Consider the following 19,448-nt stretch of genomic DNA (forward strand, 5'->3'; position numbering starts at 1 on the left):
TGTGGTGGCACGCACCTGTAGTCCCAGCTACTCAGGAAGATGAGGCACAAGAATCACGAACTCGGGAAGCAATGGTTGCAGTCAGCCAAGATCACGCCACTATACTCCAGCCTGGGCAACAGAGCAAGACTGTCTCAAAATAATAATAATAATAATTTTTATATCTGTGATCATGGGGGATACTGATCTTAAGTTCACTCTTCCTCATCCTTGCTTTGGTAACTTGTTCAAATTTTCTTCTCTGGTTTATGAGAGTTTTAAAAAGACAATTTATTTTTAATGCGTCTTTGTTATGGGTTTAGGTTAATTTCTCCCAAATAAAAAGATCCTAATTTAACATTAATGTTAATAATTTAACACTATTTTAAAATATATAAGGATTTTAAAAAGTATCTTGCTGCCTATCTTTCAGTTCTACATCTATAAAGTAATGTCTACATGAAGTAGTATCAGTGTAAGAGTTCTAACACACATTCCATGTTAAAGCATATGAGAAAAGAGAAAAGAATATATTCCCCAAACCAAGGGATGTGCTATACAAAAGGCAAAGTTCTATATCTATTGAAACAAATTGGGTTTTTCACCACTTTATGCTTACTTCATTTATCCAAGAGAATTTAATGTTGTATACTTGGATGACTTTTTCCTATTAGGTTGAACATATGAAACTGACATATTTGTAGGTCAAAGAAATGTCAAATATTGGCAGTTTCATATGGTTTAACCTCTAATTTAATGGCCTTGGAATAGTAACCAAAGTGAGCTCACCCAGTCTGCATGTTGTTTGATCAGTATGCAAGCACCATCTGGTGGCAGAAACCAGAACTGTAGGTTTGTAACTGTTTGCATCACTGCTGGTACAAATACAGTCATCCCTAGGTTTCTGTGGGGAATTGGTTTCAGGACCTTCATCCCTACCCCCTACAGCTACCAAAATCCACGGTTGCTCAAGTCCCTGATATAAAAACGTGTGGTAGTATTTGTGTATAACCTATGCACATCCTCCCATATACTTTCAATCATCTCTAGATTACTTACAATATCTAATACAATGTAAATACTATGAAAATAGTAGTGACACTGCATTGTTTAGGAAATAATAACAAGAAAAAAAAAGTCTGTACATGTTCAATACAGGTGCAACCACCCTTTTTTTCCTGAATATTTTCAATCCACAATTGGCTGGATCCACGAATGCTGAGCCCATGGATACAGAACCCAGGGATACAAGGGGACAACTGAATATTCAACATCAACTGTTCTACTTTCCAATATGCTTTTTAAGAGGGCATTACAAATGAGTGAAAAATCTTATATTCAAAGTTTGAATGACCTCAGAATTTTAAATAGCACACCAACATCACAATACTTAGCAACAAATCATCAGCCTATATAACATAAACTGAAATATAATATACAAGCTGTTTTCATAAATCAGAATCTTGGCTATTAATTTTACTGATAATTAACATAATGCAATAAAGTCCATTTGGATGCTTCAAAAGTTTCTTTCACCCTATCGAATTTCCACTGATAACAATCACTATCTGTAAAATTATTTCCATGTCTCACAGATTTATTTCACAGAGGTACAAGGAAAAACCAAGAAGCCTTAAGTAAGTGTCTAACTCTGGCCATAGAAACAAGTAACTTTTAGGCAAAATAGTCCAAATTATTTTATTCTTGTTTAACTTGCTATGACTCAACATATGTTAAAAGAAAATAACTTGACCAACCTAGCTATAAGAAATTGGACCAAGAACTGGATACACTAGCAAAAGGTAACCTTGACACAAAATATACTAAACACATCTAATGAAGGTGTATACCATAAAATTGTTCCAAACTGAGTGTTAACAAATAAACAAACTCTTTGGGGAAGAAAGGATACATCTTCAATGAACAAAGAGCCGATGGGTCACTCAAACTTGGGTTGAATCCTAAACTGCCATTTTCTTAAGATATACTACACAAACCTATTCTGAAAGCTCTAGATGTTCTACTACCTCTTGCCACATCTACTTCCAACAAGTCTTCAAAATTAAAGATAATCTTTGCTACCCTTCACCGTGGCCATAAAGAGTGATAAAATGACTCCTAAATACTTCATAGGCAATTTAAATGCAACATAGTGTAAATTAAACTCTTCATCTTTCCAAAAACCTGCCCCAACTACTCTTGTGGTGAACAGTATTACTAGTCATCCAAATATCTGAGGTTATCCTTAATGCCCCAAATGCAATCAAGTCTACCTTCTAAATATCTATAGACACTGTCCCTTCCTCTCCATCTTTACTACTCCAGGCCTGCATCACATTATGCCTGAATTACCACAACATCTTTGTAATTCTTTATCCCTTCAAGTTTCAACCGGTCCAACCTACTTTCCACATACTGCCAAAGCAATATTCCTAAAACATATATCCAATTATTTTATCCCTCAGCTTAAAATCCTTCAATGGCTCCCAATCACCTTCAGAATAAAATCCAAACCACGTGGCATGGGCACTTCAGGACATTCAAATCGGGGCCCTGCCTAGACTTCACTCTTCTCATTCCAGACTTACCAAACTGCTTGTAAGTCCATGAATGAACTAAACTTCTCAGGATTCCTAGCCTTTGTTCCCAAAATCTATATTACTTTCCCTTGCCCTCCTCACCTGGCTAAATCCTAGTTAACCTTAAAGATTCAGTTCATTCCTCCTGGAAGGCTTCTTTGGTGCCCCAATCCGGGTGGGATGCTTAGTTCCTTCCTAATGCTTCCATAGCACCATCAGGGCACATCTATCATTCTTTCTTTTGTTTTCCTCTTCTACTAAACTTAGTCTATTAGACTGCCTGTCTTTCCTCAAAGTCTCTACTCAAACACAACATGTGGCAATGAGTAGGCATGCAATAAATGTCTGCTGAATGAAGATCACCTCACGGAAGTCCTTCATTTGCTATTACTATCTCTGTTTTGCAAATGAGGAAATTAATGGAGGTCCAGAGCCTTGTGCAAGATCACTTAACTAAAAGCATCAGAACTAGGAACTGAACCAAATGTTCTGACTAATGGAAATAATTTTCTCTCAAAATCTTTGCTTTTGAGGAACCACTCCATAAAATAATTGTACCCTGCAGAGTGGTTTGGATGGGGCTAACCTGTTTCTCCAGGTTGGACATATAACCCAGGCTTGGCTAAAGTAAAGTATCTCCCTACCCCCAACCGAGTTTGAATGAGTAATTCCAGGATGGACAGTTTACTCCAAAGTGTCTGGGGGGACTTTTTTAATGACTATCAAAAAAAAAACAGAAACCAAAAACTGCACCTTCTTCAGTACAAGTCTACAGACTATATAGTGTATGAAGTACAGCAAATGGGAATCGGCTTATTTGAAAACAATGTAGAGAAAAAAAGAAACAAGAACTAGAAAGAGAGAAATAGAAAATGAGGAAGAACAACACTAAAGTCCTACATCCAACCATGCCTGAATATCTCCCCAAGAGATATCCCAGTTACGTAGGTCAAAAATTCCCATTTTCACATAACCTAGTTTGAGTTGTGGCCCTTTGGAAATCTGCACCAGCAGATCAAGGGGCCATTTGACCTGCTGGTCTGTCATTCTGGTCATTTGCCAAGCAATAATACTTTTTTCATCTGTGAATATACAAAATTGAAAAATTGTCTAATTTCAGCCATTCTATTTCTCTACTGTACATAAATGTTATAAGAAAGATGGGAGAACAAAAGTACAAAGTGTTCTCCAAACTTTACCTTGTCTTTGTCAAATGAATTTTGATATGTTTTCTGCTTTATAATATATCTGTTAGTGAAAAGTACCTCAAATGATAAAGAAAAATACATAACCGGCTGTAATTATTGTAAAACATCTTGGGCATAATAAAAGGAGACAGGTACTTCAGAATCCAAGTTGTATCTACAGAGTTTGCTCATGGATAAATGCTTTTTTCTCCACTCGTCATTAAAAAAAGAAAAATTCAGTTCTTCTTAGGCCTTTGAATGAGTTCAAGTGGAGAAACCGCATCAGTGAAGAAGACGGGGAAAAACAGCATAGGTAATACCTAATTTTGCTTAATGTTACTTTAAGTAGAAAATAAAAGGACCTTTTCAAAAATCCCTCTAAATGATACCTGTTTCTTGGACTTCACCTTTCATTCCCTGCCTTAAGAAGCTAATGATTAATCTGGGTTCTGACAAGGAGAAGAGCGTCTCCTTGGATCTTTGGCTCCAGAGTCCCCGTAATCCAATCAAGTGTTGTCATCTATAAATTAAGGTCATATGAGAAATCATGGTTTAACAGCCTACTGAGTAACGGTTAGGTCTGCACTTTTGTGAACAGAAAGAGCTTTTCAGTTGAAACATGGCTTGGTAGCTTACTAGTACTTTCTGATATTCTTTTTACCCTTTTTTGTGATCTGCAGAAAATCATAAAGACACTCCAAAAAATTGAAGGGAAAGTCCACATTATCTATTCATGGAATGGCCTAAGGCACGCCCGTTATTTATTACTTTGGAGAAGTCATAAATAAAATTACTGTACCCCTCAGACAACCATAAGAATCAGATCTTGGAACTAGAAACTGCCAACAAAGAAAAAATGCCAACATTCTTAACAGAAAATCTAGAAAAGAAAAAAAGAAAATCAAAACCACATGATCCCTGTCTAATTTCACATACTAACTCCTCTCTCCCTTGGTTCACTCTGATCAAGCCACACTAGCCTCTTGAGGTCATGCCAGGCATACTCCTACTGCAGGGGCTTTGTACTTGCTATTTCTTGAGCCTGGAATACTTTCCCTTTCTCTCTCTTTCTCTCAGAATTCACACTGCTTTCTCTCTCTCTTCCTTTGATGTCTTTATCAAAAGCAACCTTCTCAGTGACTAACCACTTCTTATTGACTGACTACCTCACCTACAAGAACATGAGCTCCATAAGGACAGGGATTAGTGTCTGACTTTTCATTGCTTTAGCACCAGACTTTTTAAAAGTAATAGATTTAGAAGTAATAAAAGTAGTTTATTTCCATTTAAAAGTAATAAATTCACTAGTCAGAACTGTAGCAAAATTTCAACAAAGGACCACAGATATCAAATACAACAAATATAAAGATGTAATACTCTCATAAATCTATTTACTAGAGTACATTAGCAATAAAATAAGTATACAATAGCCGAAGTGTTCCTTACTCAGGTGACTAAAGATATCTATTGTGCTGAAGTGGGCAACTAGCTTTATTTATTTACATTGGGGAACCTCAGACTGAACATAAAGGCAATGGGTATATTATACAGAGAAAGAGAAAATAAAACAACTACAAGAGAAATGTGTGGTCCTTTGTGCCTCCTATATGGTATGGACACCGAGCTGAGGGCTGGGAAGCCTGCCATTGGATGCATCACAATTAGAAGCAGAGATGTTACAGGAGAGAATGAAATATACCAAAGAAGCCAAGAAAAGCTGGGGGTTTAGGCCAGTTAGCAAGGAGAAGATGGTAGATACACTCTGGAAGCATTACCTGAGGGAGAAAAAACGCACTAGACACCACCAACTGCAAGTTTCCATGCCTGGTGGACAAAGGACATGACCACAAAGAAGAGAGGAACTAAAGGACAACACAAGATGCCTCTACAGAGGTGAGGTATACAGGTGCCTCTTACTTCCTAGCATACAGAAAGCTCCCCCAGGCATACCTGAGAGGAAAAGGGAAGGGCAGAAGTCCAATACAGTGTGCAAATTCTTCTTAGATAACCTAAACAATATTTAAAGGAACTATTTACAATTGAGTAGGACTAAGTTTTAAACGGATACAATTAAAGCTAATTTTTCCCCTAGCAAGCAAGAAACCAAAAAGTATCAGATTATTTATGGACTCAATAATTATTTTCTCTACATACCTACGTTATATCAGTAAATACACAAAACCATAACAAAAGCATCAGCAAATATCTGATCAAATGTAGGAAAGAATTTCTTAGCCATAAAAGAAGTGAGAGAAATAAAGAAAAAACAATAGATTAGACCACATAAAATTTTAAAACTATAGGATATTAAAAACAAATACACAATTAAAAGCCAAATTTTTTAAAGTAGGAAAATTACAGCAAATAAAATAGACTGAAGGTTAACATCCTCAATACATAAACATTTGAAAGCTGGTGAAGCAATGGCCTAAAAATTAGCAATTAAAATAGACAAATCAAAAAGGATAAATAACTAACAAATATCTAAAAAAAACTGTTCAGCCTCACTAGTAATCAATAAAATTGAATTTTAAAAACTACTACTTGATGGCCGGGTGCGGTGTCTCATGCCTACAATCCTAACACTTTGAGAGGCCAAAAGAGAGGATTACTTGAGGTCAGGAGTTTGAGATCAGCCTTGCTAACATGGCAAAACCCCGTTTCTACTAAAAATACAAAAATTAGCCAGAAATCACTTAAACCCAGGAGGCGGAGGTTGCAGTGAGCTGAGACCGGGCTGTGGCACTCCAGCCTGGGTGACAGAGTGAGACTTCATCTCAAAAAACAAACAAACAAACAAAAACTACTTTTTAACTATCAAAGAAGACAAAAACCTTTTTAACTCAGTGTTGTCAGAATAGAATAAGCATTCTCACATACTGTAAGAAATTAGTACGAACTTTAGTGCAATTGGGCAATGCTTTATTCTTTTTAAAGAATATTCCCCTTATAGTAATATAAGGAAGAAAACAATCAGTGACGTGAACAAAGATTTACATAATGATTATTTACCGCAGCAATCTTAACAAAAAAGGGGGCATGAGGCCAGGCGCGGTGGCTCACGCCTGTAATCCCAGCACTTTGGGAGGCTGAGGTGGGAGGATCATGAGGTCAGGAGATCAAGACCACCTGGTTAACATGGTGAAACCCCGTCTCTACTAAAAATACAAAAAATTAGCCAGGCGTGGTGGCGGGTGCCTGTAGTCCCAGCTACTCAGGAGGCTGAGGCAGGAGAATGGCGTAAACCTGGGAGGCAAAGCTTGCAGTGAGCCAAGATTGTGCCACTGCACTCCAGCCTGGGCGACAGAGCAAGACTCCGTCTCACACATACACAAAAAAAAAGTGGGGGGGGGGGGGCCATGAACAACCTAGATAAAAAAATAGGCATACATTTATATAACTTATGAAGCCATATGAAGCATTATGTAGCCATCAAAAATATTTTATGCCAGGCACAGGGGCTAACGCCTGTAACCCCAGCACTTTGGAAGCCCGAGGCAGACAGATCACTTGAGGTCAGAAGTTCAAGACCAGCCTGGCCAACATAGTGAAACCCCATATCTACTAAAATACAAAAATCAGCCAGGCATGGTGGCATGTGCCTGTAATCCCAGCGGCTTGGGAGGCTGACACACAAGAATCACTTGAACCAGGGAGGCAGAGGGTGCAGTGAGCCAAGATCACACCACTGTACTCCAGCCTGGGTGACAGAGTGAGACTCTGTCTCAAAAAGAAAAAAAAGAAAAAAGAAAAAAATTCTTAAATATTTGACAAATGGCCACTATCTTAAGTGAAAAGAGAGCACTGTATTACATATACAAGATACACAAATTATGACATATCCATACAAAGTACACTATCCAGCAATAAAAAAGGGCAAAACCCAGATATAAGCGACATAGATGAATGCCAAAACAAGAAAATCATTATACAAAGTAAAAGAAGCCAGACGCACATAAATACTGTATAAGTCTAGTTATAAAAAGTTCATCAACAGGCAAAAACTAGTCGATGATAATAAAATAGTGATTATTTCCGGGAGAAGGGTGTGTCAAGGACAAAGAGGTCTGAGGAAACTCTCAGAGGTGATGGGAACATTCTGTCTCTTGATCTGAGTGGTGATCACATGAGGATATATGTATGTAAAAAGTCATCAAACAAAGTATAAATACATATATACATAAATAAAATTAAGTCATCAAGAGGTATACTTAAGATTTGTACATTTTACTGTATGTCTATCATATCTTCATAAAGTACTACAAAAATTGCATATAAAGGACAACTTCAACTTAGTTAAATATATTTAAATGCAAAGAAAAAAGAATGTAAAGTACATGCAAATATAAAAGGTAGCAAATTCTGGGATTACATTATTTACATTTTTTCTTTTTTCCCTATAAATTACAAACATTCATGTTCATTAATGTATTTAGACAAATCAAGAAAAAAACTGAGCTCTGCTTGGTAAATGAATGAGAAAGTCAACTGTGAAGTCAACACTATAAACTGTGAAATGACTTTAAGACTTGGTCTTCCCTGCAACAAACAGGGCCCTCATGACACAATAAAAACTAGTTCCTTCAGATATTTCACGTTTGTAGGGGTAGGGGAAAAAAAAAAAAAAAAACCTAGTTCCTGAAAACTGGGTTTTTTTAAAGTTATTACTTTAAATATTCCTTGTGAACCTGCTTTATCTAAATTCCATGCAAAATGCCCAAGGTCAATTAGATTTACAATGAAAATATTCTTTTGAGTTTGAGAAACTTTTACAACATGCATAATAATTAAGAACAAAACCAAAAAAGACATACAAACCTCTGATTGTACATGCCCCGAAAGTTGTAATTAGCTCTATAATTTGGGAATGGCTTTGGATCTAATGGCCTGTAGATGGCAGGCTCTCCCCTTTTCATAGCAAGCCCATTCAGTTCCACAGTTGGAGTTATACTGCCTGTTTAAAAAAAAAAAACATTAAAGGCACACAAGTGAAATATCTTCACAATAAAACATGCAAGTTATATTTATACTACGCTTAATTACCATGGAAGAAGGTACGAACGGATGGACCACGTGTATGATTTTCTAAGGAACTGCATAAACAAAGTAAAAAACCAAGAATATTGCTTCTAATAAAATCTTGGGATTTTGCAATGTTTTCTGTACATTAATGACAACAAAATTGAGTGTGCAATCATTACTATTAAAACACAGTAAAAAGAAGATTCTTAGATTGCTAACCTTGAATATTTTTTAAAGTACTGAACTTCACCATTACTTACCCCAGAAAGCTTGCATGTATTTAATCATTAAAAACATCATCTTTGAATATTTTTATTTATACTTTGGTAATTAAATAAGCATTGGCAATAAAGCCATCAGTGGTTCTTGGACTTATCTAACGAAAAGAGTTTTTTGAATTTTTTCTATAACCAACAAAACAGAGTAAATATAAGCAATGTTTCCTGAAACGAAAATGTCATCGAATGTATTCCTAGCAAATATTAAAGATACATACATGCAGCATTATCAATAAAAGCAAAAGACTGAAAACAACCTAAACAACCACCAATGCAGCAACAGTTATAAAAACGTCCATAGCATAAAACACTGAACAGCTATAAAGGAGAAAGACTACTACAACCTTGCCTTTTTTTTTTTTTTTTTTTACTTAATATACCTTAGAGGTTATACCTTAACAGTGTAGGGTATAATATTAAATGAAAAAAGCAAGGTACCAAAGAGTGTGTGCTTTACATTATCTTTTGTCTAAGAAAGGTGAAAATGAAAATATAAATACGTATTTGCTTACTTGTTTTAAAGAATAAACCCAAAACTAAAAGAGAAAAAAAAAAGTTACTTAGGAATGGAAGCTGTGTATCTCTGAATGTACACTGTTTCATAGATTTTATTTGGAAAACATGGATATTTTTGCATAATTATAGAAATCAAAATTTCATCCAAAAGGGGTGGGGGAGCAATCTCTAAGATCGAAAGAAAACTGAAACTAAATCTATCTACAGTGACTTAACCACAGAGAGAATTATTTCAAAAGACTTTAAACACTGTAAAATAGCCATGAAATCCTAAAGAGAAAAAAAAATCTTAAACTGTTTTCAGTAATCACATTGTTAGTAATAAGTAATATGCTTTTACTTAAGTCAAACAAAATTAAATAGAAATGGAGACAACGTAATCTCTAAAAAGAAAACAAAGCAATTAAAACCTAATAGTGAATCAGATTGGTGGCCCTAATCATACAAAAAATAGTTATTTCAAATAACTTTAAAATACAGTCAAATAACCACATATTCTAAAGATTTTTTTAAACCCTGCAATTAAATCATAAACTGTTTTCAGTAATCATGCTGTTAGTAATACTGGTGTCCCTGTCTCAGTGCAATTGCTATTATAATTTTATTTTTTTATATATATATATATATATACACACACACACACACACATACACACACACACATAAAATAGATTAAAGAATTAATGTCAGAAACAAATATTTTTTAGTATAAAGAGACACAAATATAAAATCAAATACATTACATAAAACCCTGTAGTCTTAAATCCTAACTGAAAATATCAGAATGAATTCATGATGTATTTTCTCTTAAGAAAAAAAAAAGTACTAGGTATTTCCTAGCTTAAATATCCACTTAAGAGGCCTAAAAGCCATAAACAATCCATTAAACAATGAGGATGGCCAGAATCCAGTTTGTTTTATAATTATCATTTCTCCATTTAAAAAAAAAAAAAAAATTCTTGAAGAAATGGCTGCTTCCCAAGCAAGATACTGACAAATAAAGGGAAAGAACTAAATACTTACCTTGAATTTACAGAATAATCAAACTCAGAGAAAACAGATAATGAGGGAAAAGTTCTTCATCTGTTCGCTAGAAGGATTGCAGCTAATAAATGCAGAAAAAATGACCCTCCCATCTGGCAACTACTGATAAAATAATGGATCTTCTCAGCAATGAGCATCGGCAGGCTTCTACAACCATTAGACCAACTAGGGAACTTTATGGGAAACATGATAATGGATGAACCAGGCTAGGATAACTGGACCTACTGATCTACTTAAAAATCACAAAATAAAAACAAGAAATTAAATGCCTTCTGATGTAGTACAATAGGAAGTAGACAAAACTACCTATAAAACAATTACCAAAAACTTCAAACCTGAATCTATATAGCCTCTAGGTTATCCATTTACAAGAAATACAGGGCATAGGCAAATAGGCCGTATACCACCACAAGTATACCATCAGCAAAACCATAGAAATTTTAAAGGACTAGTGACCTGGTTTCTTAAACAAATAATTGATGTAGAAAAATAAAGATGAAAAAGGATTCTATATCTTAAAAAATACTAAACAGATATTATCAAACAAATGTAATAAATAATCCTCATTTTAATCTTTATTTAAGTAAATGAATTATGAAAAAAGCGAGGTCAGACGTGCTGGCTCATGCCTATAATCCCAGCACTTTGGGAGGCTGCGTTAGGGGAAGGGGGCAAGGAGATCACCTGAGACTAGGAGTTTGAGGTTATAGTGAACTATGATCATAACACTGACCTCTAGCCTGAGTGACTGAGCGAGACCTGTCTGTCTCTAAAAACATATTTTTTTTAATTTTAATGAGTTAATAAGAATAAAACTCAATTTTAATGAGTCAATAAAGAGTCAAAATATTTTATTTTATTTAAATAAAAGTCAATTTAATGAGTCAACATTGAAAAAGTCATAAATTTTTTTAATTTTAATGAGTCAATCTGAACTCTAGATATTTTTTATTGTTAAGGAGTTACTGTTTTGTTTGCTTGATATTGGGATTAGTTTTTTAAGAGTTATCTTAAAATTCAGTATGTATCTTTAAAGATACATTTACAGATGAAGTAATATATCTGAGATTTGCTTCAAAGTAATCCAGGGAGAGACAGAAGAGAAACAAGACTGGCCAGCCGCAGTGAGTTGATAATTGCTGAAGCTGGTGAGGGGTCCTAGGGACATTTACTATCTTATTCTCTTTACTTGTGTAAAATTTGAAAAATGCCATAATTTTTTTAAAAATGTAAAATTATGTCAAAATATTTTAAGTACCAAAAGCATATTTAGTAAAACATATGTATATATGTTCTAACAAATCATGCAGACGAATATAAAGCTTTTACAGGAAGTGAAATTCACTGTAAATTCTGTAATATTTCATTTGAATCATGCCTTTGTACCACACATTTAAGATCCCATGCATTACATACAAAAATGGGTCCACTTATTGCACCAAAGAAACTGGGGTGGCATAAAGTACCAGCCAAGGGGAGGCAGAGACTGACACAAATGTAAAATTGGCATCCAGATTATAAGCAACCCATCAAGAGCCAACACATTGCCTATCTCATTTCTAAAGAATTAATGTGAAAGCACTGAAGAGTATAATATCAGTAATAAAATCAAGGTTAAGAAGAGGAAAAAGGGAAAAATAAAGCAAGAAAGAAGACAGCCGAGGAGGAAGAAAGAATAGCAGCAAAGTTAACCTAATGAATATTAAGTCCAATTAGTCCAAATCCCTAATTTAATATACATACTTAACGGCAAATGGAAGTCAAGCATAAAGAGACTCTCTGTTCTTTCTTTTTCTTTCTTTCTTACAGAATTTTACTGCAGGTTAAGTAAAATGCACAAATCTTAAGCATATAGCTCAATGAATTAGTACATATGTAAACACTTATGACTACTGTCAGATCAAGATATGAACATTTCCATCACCCAGAAGGTGCCTTCAGCCTCTTTCCAAGTCAATATCCACCTTCCCAAGTTACCCATTCTGACTTCAGGCATTACAGATTCGTTTGCCTGTTCTTCATATCTAAACATGTACCACTTTCCATCTTGCTTCTTTCACTCAACATAATTTTGTTTGCATATATTAGTATTTTAAGCTTTTTAAATCACTAAACAGGCCGGGTGCGGTGGCTCATGCCTGTAATCCCAGCACTTTGGGAGGCCAAGGCAGATGGATCACGAGGTCAGGAGATCGAGACCATCCTGGCTAACACAGTGAAACCCCATCTCTACTAAAAAATACAAAAAATTAGCCAGGTGTGGTGGCGGGTGCCTGTAGTCCCAGCTACTCGGGAGGCTGAGGCAGGAGAATGGTATGAATCTGGGAGGCGGAGCTTGCAGTGAGCTAAGATTGCGCCACTACACTCCAGTCTGGGCGACACAGCGAGACTTCATCTCAAAAAAAAAAAAAAAATCACTAAACAGTATTCTACCGAATGAAATACCACGATTTGTATTTTGCTGTTGATGGAACATTTGGGTGGTTTCTAGTTTGGAGCTATTATGTATAAAGCTACCTTGAACATTCTTTAATAAGTCTTTTAGTTTTAGATGAGGAAAAAAAAATAACAATAAAAAAATGCTGGGTCACAGAGTAGGTTTATGTTTAACTTTATTAGAAACTGCCTAACAGCTTTCCAAAGGTATTTTTTAAACGCCAGAGCTGTCTATGCCTTTAAAAGTTAAAATTTTAAATTTCATAAAGATTTCAGTTTAATAATTAACATGCTAATCTGTTGTCCAAGATTTATGTCACTTTGAATTCTACTTTGCAATAATCACACAGTCACAAATAGCATAAGATTCAAACGGGAAAAAATAAGAAAACGAAAAGCTTGAAAGATTTCATCATTTAAGGAAGGCAAAATAAGAAATACGTATGAAAATCACCAATGAGGTGATTTGAATGCACGGTTGAGATGTACTGTCTGCCACTCATAACATGAATTGTATTTTAAAACAGGTGAAAGTGTTGTATTTATATCATCTAAATAAATAACCTCGTATACATTCCTCATTAGAAAGGAAGACTACAGTGAATTTTCTTAGAAATGTTACAAACTGGTCTTAGTGAAGGAAAGTAGAAGAGAAGCAGAAAAGCAAAAACCACGCTGAAAGATCTCCAACTCCTAGAGCAAAGTATCTCCATCTCTTTCATACAGAACTAGACTTACACCCCCACATGTGCATACCTACTTTATATATACAATAATGCTTTCATAGAAAACATTTACAGAGTAACTTCAAACTATGAGATGCCTCCAAGTAACGTTAAATACTATTATTTTGAGTGTGTGAGAGTTGGATTCAGGCTTCATAAAGATAATCATCACATAGGGTGTCTTGTGTATTATAAGGCTATAATGTTATTTTGTTTTGGGTTTTTTGGTTTGTTTGTTTGTTTGTTTTTTGAGACAAGGTCTTGTTATGCCACCCAGGCAGGTCTTGAACTCCTGGGCTCAAGCGATCCTCCTGCCTCATCCTCCCAAAGCGCTGGGATAACAGGGTGCGCCACCGCTACCGGCCAAGGCTATTGTGTTGACACTATAAACACACCATCAATTTTTTTTGTGGTTCTTAGATATATTAAAGGAAATTTCTATATTTACCAGTGATAAATACAAAAAGGCTAATTAATTAGGAGTACAAATGTGCATAAGAATTTCAGATTCCTATATGTGGCGTGTAAAACAAAATGCTACAACTAGTTTTCAAAAAGGAACATGTTACTAACACTTAGAACAGCTCTGCAGAAAGTTAAAAAAAAAATCCAGGAAAATAGCAGTCACTGAATAAATATTTGTTGAATAAATAAACTGATTAACTGAGAAACCAGTGATTAATTGAGAAACCAGAGCTCCATGGAGAAATGGCTGGCTCCAGGGCTGGGGCAAGCAAAACAAAAGATGACCTAGGAACACTTTATTATGCCCGAAAATAAAAATGTCCGCAGCATGATGAAGAAATATCAAAAGGGCAAAAGAGTCAATTGAAGGGTCTGTACCAGTAGCCAAACCTGGAATAATTTAAGCAACAAAATAGATAACGATAGCAACAAATTATAAACCCGTAAGTAGAACAGGAATCCAAGAGGCTACAGTGATATAAATAAGCAAACAAAAAGATGAGGGAAAAGCAAAAGCTACAAAAGTTAATTGGGTACAATGCCAATTAACAAATATAAAAAAGAAAGTGGAATTTTTAAAATCCTCCTTTGGCAACCTTCAGGGTCATAACAGATTCAAACAAGAATCATCAACAGATGCTAAATCTGGAAGGTGAAAGAAAGCTTGATGAGGAGCAGAATATTTATACATATATATATACACACACACACACACATACAGGCACAAAATGTCTCCTCAGAAAATACTTATTACTTACTATTCAATAACAAAACATACGGATTAATTAACTTTACAGCAAAGAAGCCTGGGCTACTCCTCATCACATGACAAAAGTCATCACCGATGGGACAAGTCAATCTCAGGCGTCTCCTGATACAAAGCACTAAGGTAAGTCCAAGTCATTTTTGTGGTATTCATGGTAAAATGCATAAATGAGGAGGAAACACCAGACAAAATCAACTGAGGGGCATTCTACAAACTCTGTGGTTCCGTACTCTTCATAAACGTTATGGTCATAAAAGGTAAGAAAGACTGAGGAACTGTTTGTTACAGATTGAAGTGGAATGAAGAGAAATGTTAAGTATATGTAACACATGGTTTTGATTAGATCCTGGAGCTGTAAAGGTTTGGGATGATTAGTGAAATCTGAAATGAAGTCTGTGGATTAAATGGTAATGTGGATCAAAGTTAACTTCCTAATAGAACAGTGTACGTGTCCTTAAGAAATACACACTGAAATATTAAGGGGTAATGGGACATCATGTCTACAACTTATTCCCAGATGGTTCAGAAATGCTATCAACGGGGAATAAAGGGGAAGGATACATGGGAAGTCTATGTACTATTTCCACAAATTTTATATAAATCTGAAATTACTTCCATAGTTTAAAAAAAAATAAAAGGGAGAAAGCAAAACAGTTCTGTAATATATTCCCTATTACTAACAGATCAACCATGCTGTAAATGAACTTAACTCCTCATTAGGATATAACTTCTTTTTATGACCCATCTACACACTGTGGAGTCAAGACTGGATCTTTCCTCCACAGACCTATTACTTCTCAATACTGAGTTACAGTCACCAGATTTACAACAAAGGTGCCACAATACTGCAGAGGGGAATGGACTATCTTTTCAATAAATGGTGATGGATTACATGAATGTCCATATATTTTTTAAATGAAGAAAAATATTGAACTCTACCTCACATCATACATTAAACTCAATTCCTGACAGATTGTAAATCTAAACTGTAAAGATCTAAAAATACTGCTTCTAAAACCAGTATGAGGTTATCTTCATAAACTTGTAGGAGACACAAGTGTATTAAATGGCACACCAAAAAAGCATTAACCATAAAGGAAAATACTAATAAATTAGCTTCCATTAAACAAGAATTTTTTTTTTTTTTTTTTTTTTTGAGATGGAGTCTTGCTCTGTCACCCAGGCTAGAGTGCAGTGGCTCAATCTCAGCTCACTGCAACCTCCACCTCCCAGGTTCAAGCGATTCTCCTGCCTCAGTCTCCTGAGTAGCTGGAATTACAGGTGCGCAGCATCACGCCTGGCTAATTTTTGTATTTTTAGTAACGTTGGGGTTTCACCATGTTGGCCAGGCTGGTCTCAAACTCCTAACCTCAAGTGATCCACACCCACCTTGGCCTCCCAAAGTGCTGGGATTACAGGTGTGAGCCACCACACCTGGCCTCATTGAAAAGAATTTCTATTCACCAAAATGCACCCTTAGGAGTATAGAAAAGATATCTGCAATATACATATCTGACAAATGATATGAATCTAGAATATGTAAGAACCCTATAAGTCAATAAAAAGTAGAAAAAAATTTAATAGACAATTCAGATTTTTAAGTGGGAAAAACATTCCAAGCAGCACTTTACAATAGAGGCTAGCCTAATGCCAACAAGCAAATGAAAAGATGCTCACCTGCATTTGTTATTAGAGAAATGCAAATTAAAAACACAGTGAATTACTATTATACCTCTCAGCATAATGGCTAAAATTTTGAAAGCTGGAGATATCAAATGTTGATGAGGATGAGAAGAGCTCTCATACTGCTGGTGGGAAGGTAAACTGACATTCTTTGACATTATGTATTAATAACAAATACATTCATAACTATGACCCAACAGCTCCAAGCCTAGATATATTCCCAAGAGAAATGTATGCATGTAAGAATACTGTTCACAGCAGTATTATTTCTAATAGCTCAAAACTGGAAACAATTCAAATATGTATAACAGTATAATGAATATGTAAATTATGGTATACTTACACAATAGAATACTACATAGCAATGAAATAATGCACCATTAAATGCAACATAGATGACTCTCACAAACAATATTGAGAAAAATGAGCTATCACAAGAGTCTACTGTCTGATTCCAACAAGAAGGCACAACTAATCTGGTAGAAATCAGAATGGTGGTTTCCTTCAGAGTTGTTTAACCGATTGAAGTGGGCATGAGGGAAGCTTCCATAGCACTAGTAAAACATGTGGTAAAGTGTTCACAGCATAAAAATTCATCAAGCTCTATAATTGTAATGTGCCCTTGTCTGTATATAATATTATACTTTATTTTTAAAGTTTACACCAAATAATTTATTCATTCTCTCAGCTCACTACAACACTCAACCATGGAAATTCTTATCTCCACTGGGGCCTTTCAGACACTCTCCTGTTTCCTTCCTTTGACTCTTGCTGGTTTACTTCCTGCTATAATCCTCTAAATATGGACTTGACCCAGAGCTCAGCATACAATTAACTGCTCTTGCTTTACATTATATGCCTTAGACAGCTTGTTCTGTTCCATTCCAAATGCCACTCTCAACACTCCTGCAGAGCGGGAGGCATTACAGTACTCAATGTATGTAAGTCTCTTTCTTTCTTCACCCATAAACTATGGCAATGGTTTCTTTGCTTTTAATATCTCCCACCTTCCCTTTACATGTCAAACTGAACTTCCTAAAATACTCCTTTATATGTATCATGCATTACTCATGAATATAAATTCCTCCCAGCTACATATAAAACTTAATCTCGTAAAGTTGGCGTTCAAGTTGTCCCAATTCACTAACTACGTCTCCAGTCTTACCTCCTACTAGTCATTTACCTGCTCTAATTAAAAACCATCTATAACAATTATTATTATTTTTTTTTTTTTTTTTTTTTTTTTTTTTACCAAATCCATTGTCCAGATTCCTACTTCAAAGCCCTTCCTCATAGTATTCTCTCTGGCTAGAATAGTCTTTCTTCTCCTCTATAATTGCCTACTTTTCATTCAAGGTCTGTATCTTACTTCAACTACTTCAGTCCACGTTTATCATGACCTGTGATACTGACGGCTGTTATTGTCTACTTGGCACTTAATCTTTACCATCCAGTTCTGTGTTCATATATAAGATTGTAAGACCCTCACTGAAAAGGACAATGTTGTATACCTCTTAGACATGTAAAAAGCAAGTGTTAAATAAATCATGGTGGTGGTATGCTACCAATGATCAACCAGTATTCTAAAGAGGCTTTTAAAAATTAAAGATGTAGACAATCTTTTAGGAACTTCAAAATGAAGAGAATAAGTTATTTTTTTCTATTGTAATATTTTGGCTTATTTAAGCTTAATAAATACGGCAATCAGTTGAACAGAAGCAAAGAGACTTGTAACCAAAGCCATGGATTCTGCAGAGTAGTCCCTGAAAGAGCAGAATATGTCAACTTAGCACAGACCACATGAGAGTGAAACAAGTGTCTATGTGATCTGATTATGAATATAAGCAAGTAGACAATGATTAAATAGATTTTAGAGTTATTACTGACAGGCACAAAATCTTTTTTTTAATCTCCATAACAAAAATGCCTAAGGCGAAATTAATATTGACTAGAAGGTAACCACTTGAATTAATCAGTTAACAAATGAATGAGAAAATGGATATATGGCAGGTACTGAAGTTACAGGAATTCCATTAACCTAATATTATCAATTAATACACTATGCCCAAAATACAGGTTTGCCTTTCCCAACAGATAACGAGACATACGGATTCACTGAGGTCACCTGGAGAAAATGGTGGATATCAGGCAGGACTAACTTGCAGCTCCCACTCGTGGGGACAAAACAGCACGTGGAGACTCACAATGTAAACTCTGCTCCAAGAACCACCACAAGAACATACCAGGAAAACCAAAAGAATGCACAGCCACTACTCCGTGAAACACTGTGAGTGCCCGAAGTGTGAGAGGGGGAAAGTCTGCCTCCAAACACACATCTTCACTGGGGAACCTGAAAATCCAGATCACAGGAGAAGAATTTAACCTTACCTAGGGCTGAAACGAATTTAGAGAGCTGAGTGAAATATAAAAATAGAAGCAGCAGGTCAGGTATGGTGGCTCATGCCTGCAGTCCCAACACTTTGGGAGGCAAAGGTGAGTGGATCGCTTGAGCCCAGGAGTTTGAGACAAGCCTGGCCAAACATGGTGAAACCCTGTCTCTACTAAAAATACAAAAAAAAAAAAAATTAGCTGGGCATGGTGGTGCACACCTGTAATCCCAGCTACTTGGGAGGCTGAGGCAGGAGAATTGCTTGAGCCCGGGAAGCGGAGGCTGCAGTGAGCCAAGATCAACGCCACTGCACTCCAACCTGGGCGACAGACCAAGACTCCATCTGAAAAAAAAAAAAAAAAAAAAAAAAAAAAAAAAAA

The 19,448-nt window shown here is 35.6% G+C and overlaps 1 protein-coding gene across 5 annotated transcripts in view; it reads right to left on the reverse strand.

The window, feature by feature from the left end:
• STAU2 (staufen double-stranded RNA binding protein 2) overlaps window positions 1-19,448 on the reverse strand; it is a 334,517-nt gene that overhangs the window by 247,186 nt on the left and 67,883 nt on the right. For 4 of the 5 annotated variants that reach the window (XM_025393312.1, XM_025393315.1, XM_025393314.1 and 1 more), the window contains one exon: window positions 8,564-8,699. The exons of the other annotated variant lie outside the window; for it this stretch is intronic. In XM_025393312.1, coding sequence (XP_025249097.1) covers window positions 8,564-8,699 — 136 coding nt within the window. The remainder of the gene's footprint in view (window positions 1-8,563; window positions 8,700-19,448) is intronic. 5 annotated transcript variants of the gene reach the window in all.

The sequence above is a fragment of the Theropithecus gelada genome, chromosome 8 (assembly GCF_003255815.1).
Source record: "Theropithecus gelada isolate Dixy chromosome 8, Tgel_1.0, whole genome shotgun sequence".
Classification (NCBI taxonomy): Eukaryota; Metazoa; Chordata; class Mammalia; order Primates; family Cercopithecidae; genus Theropithecus; species Theropithecus gelada.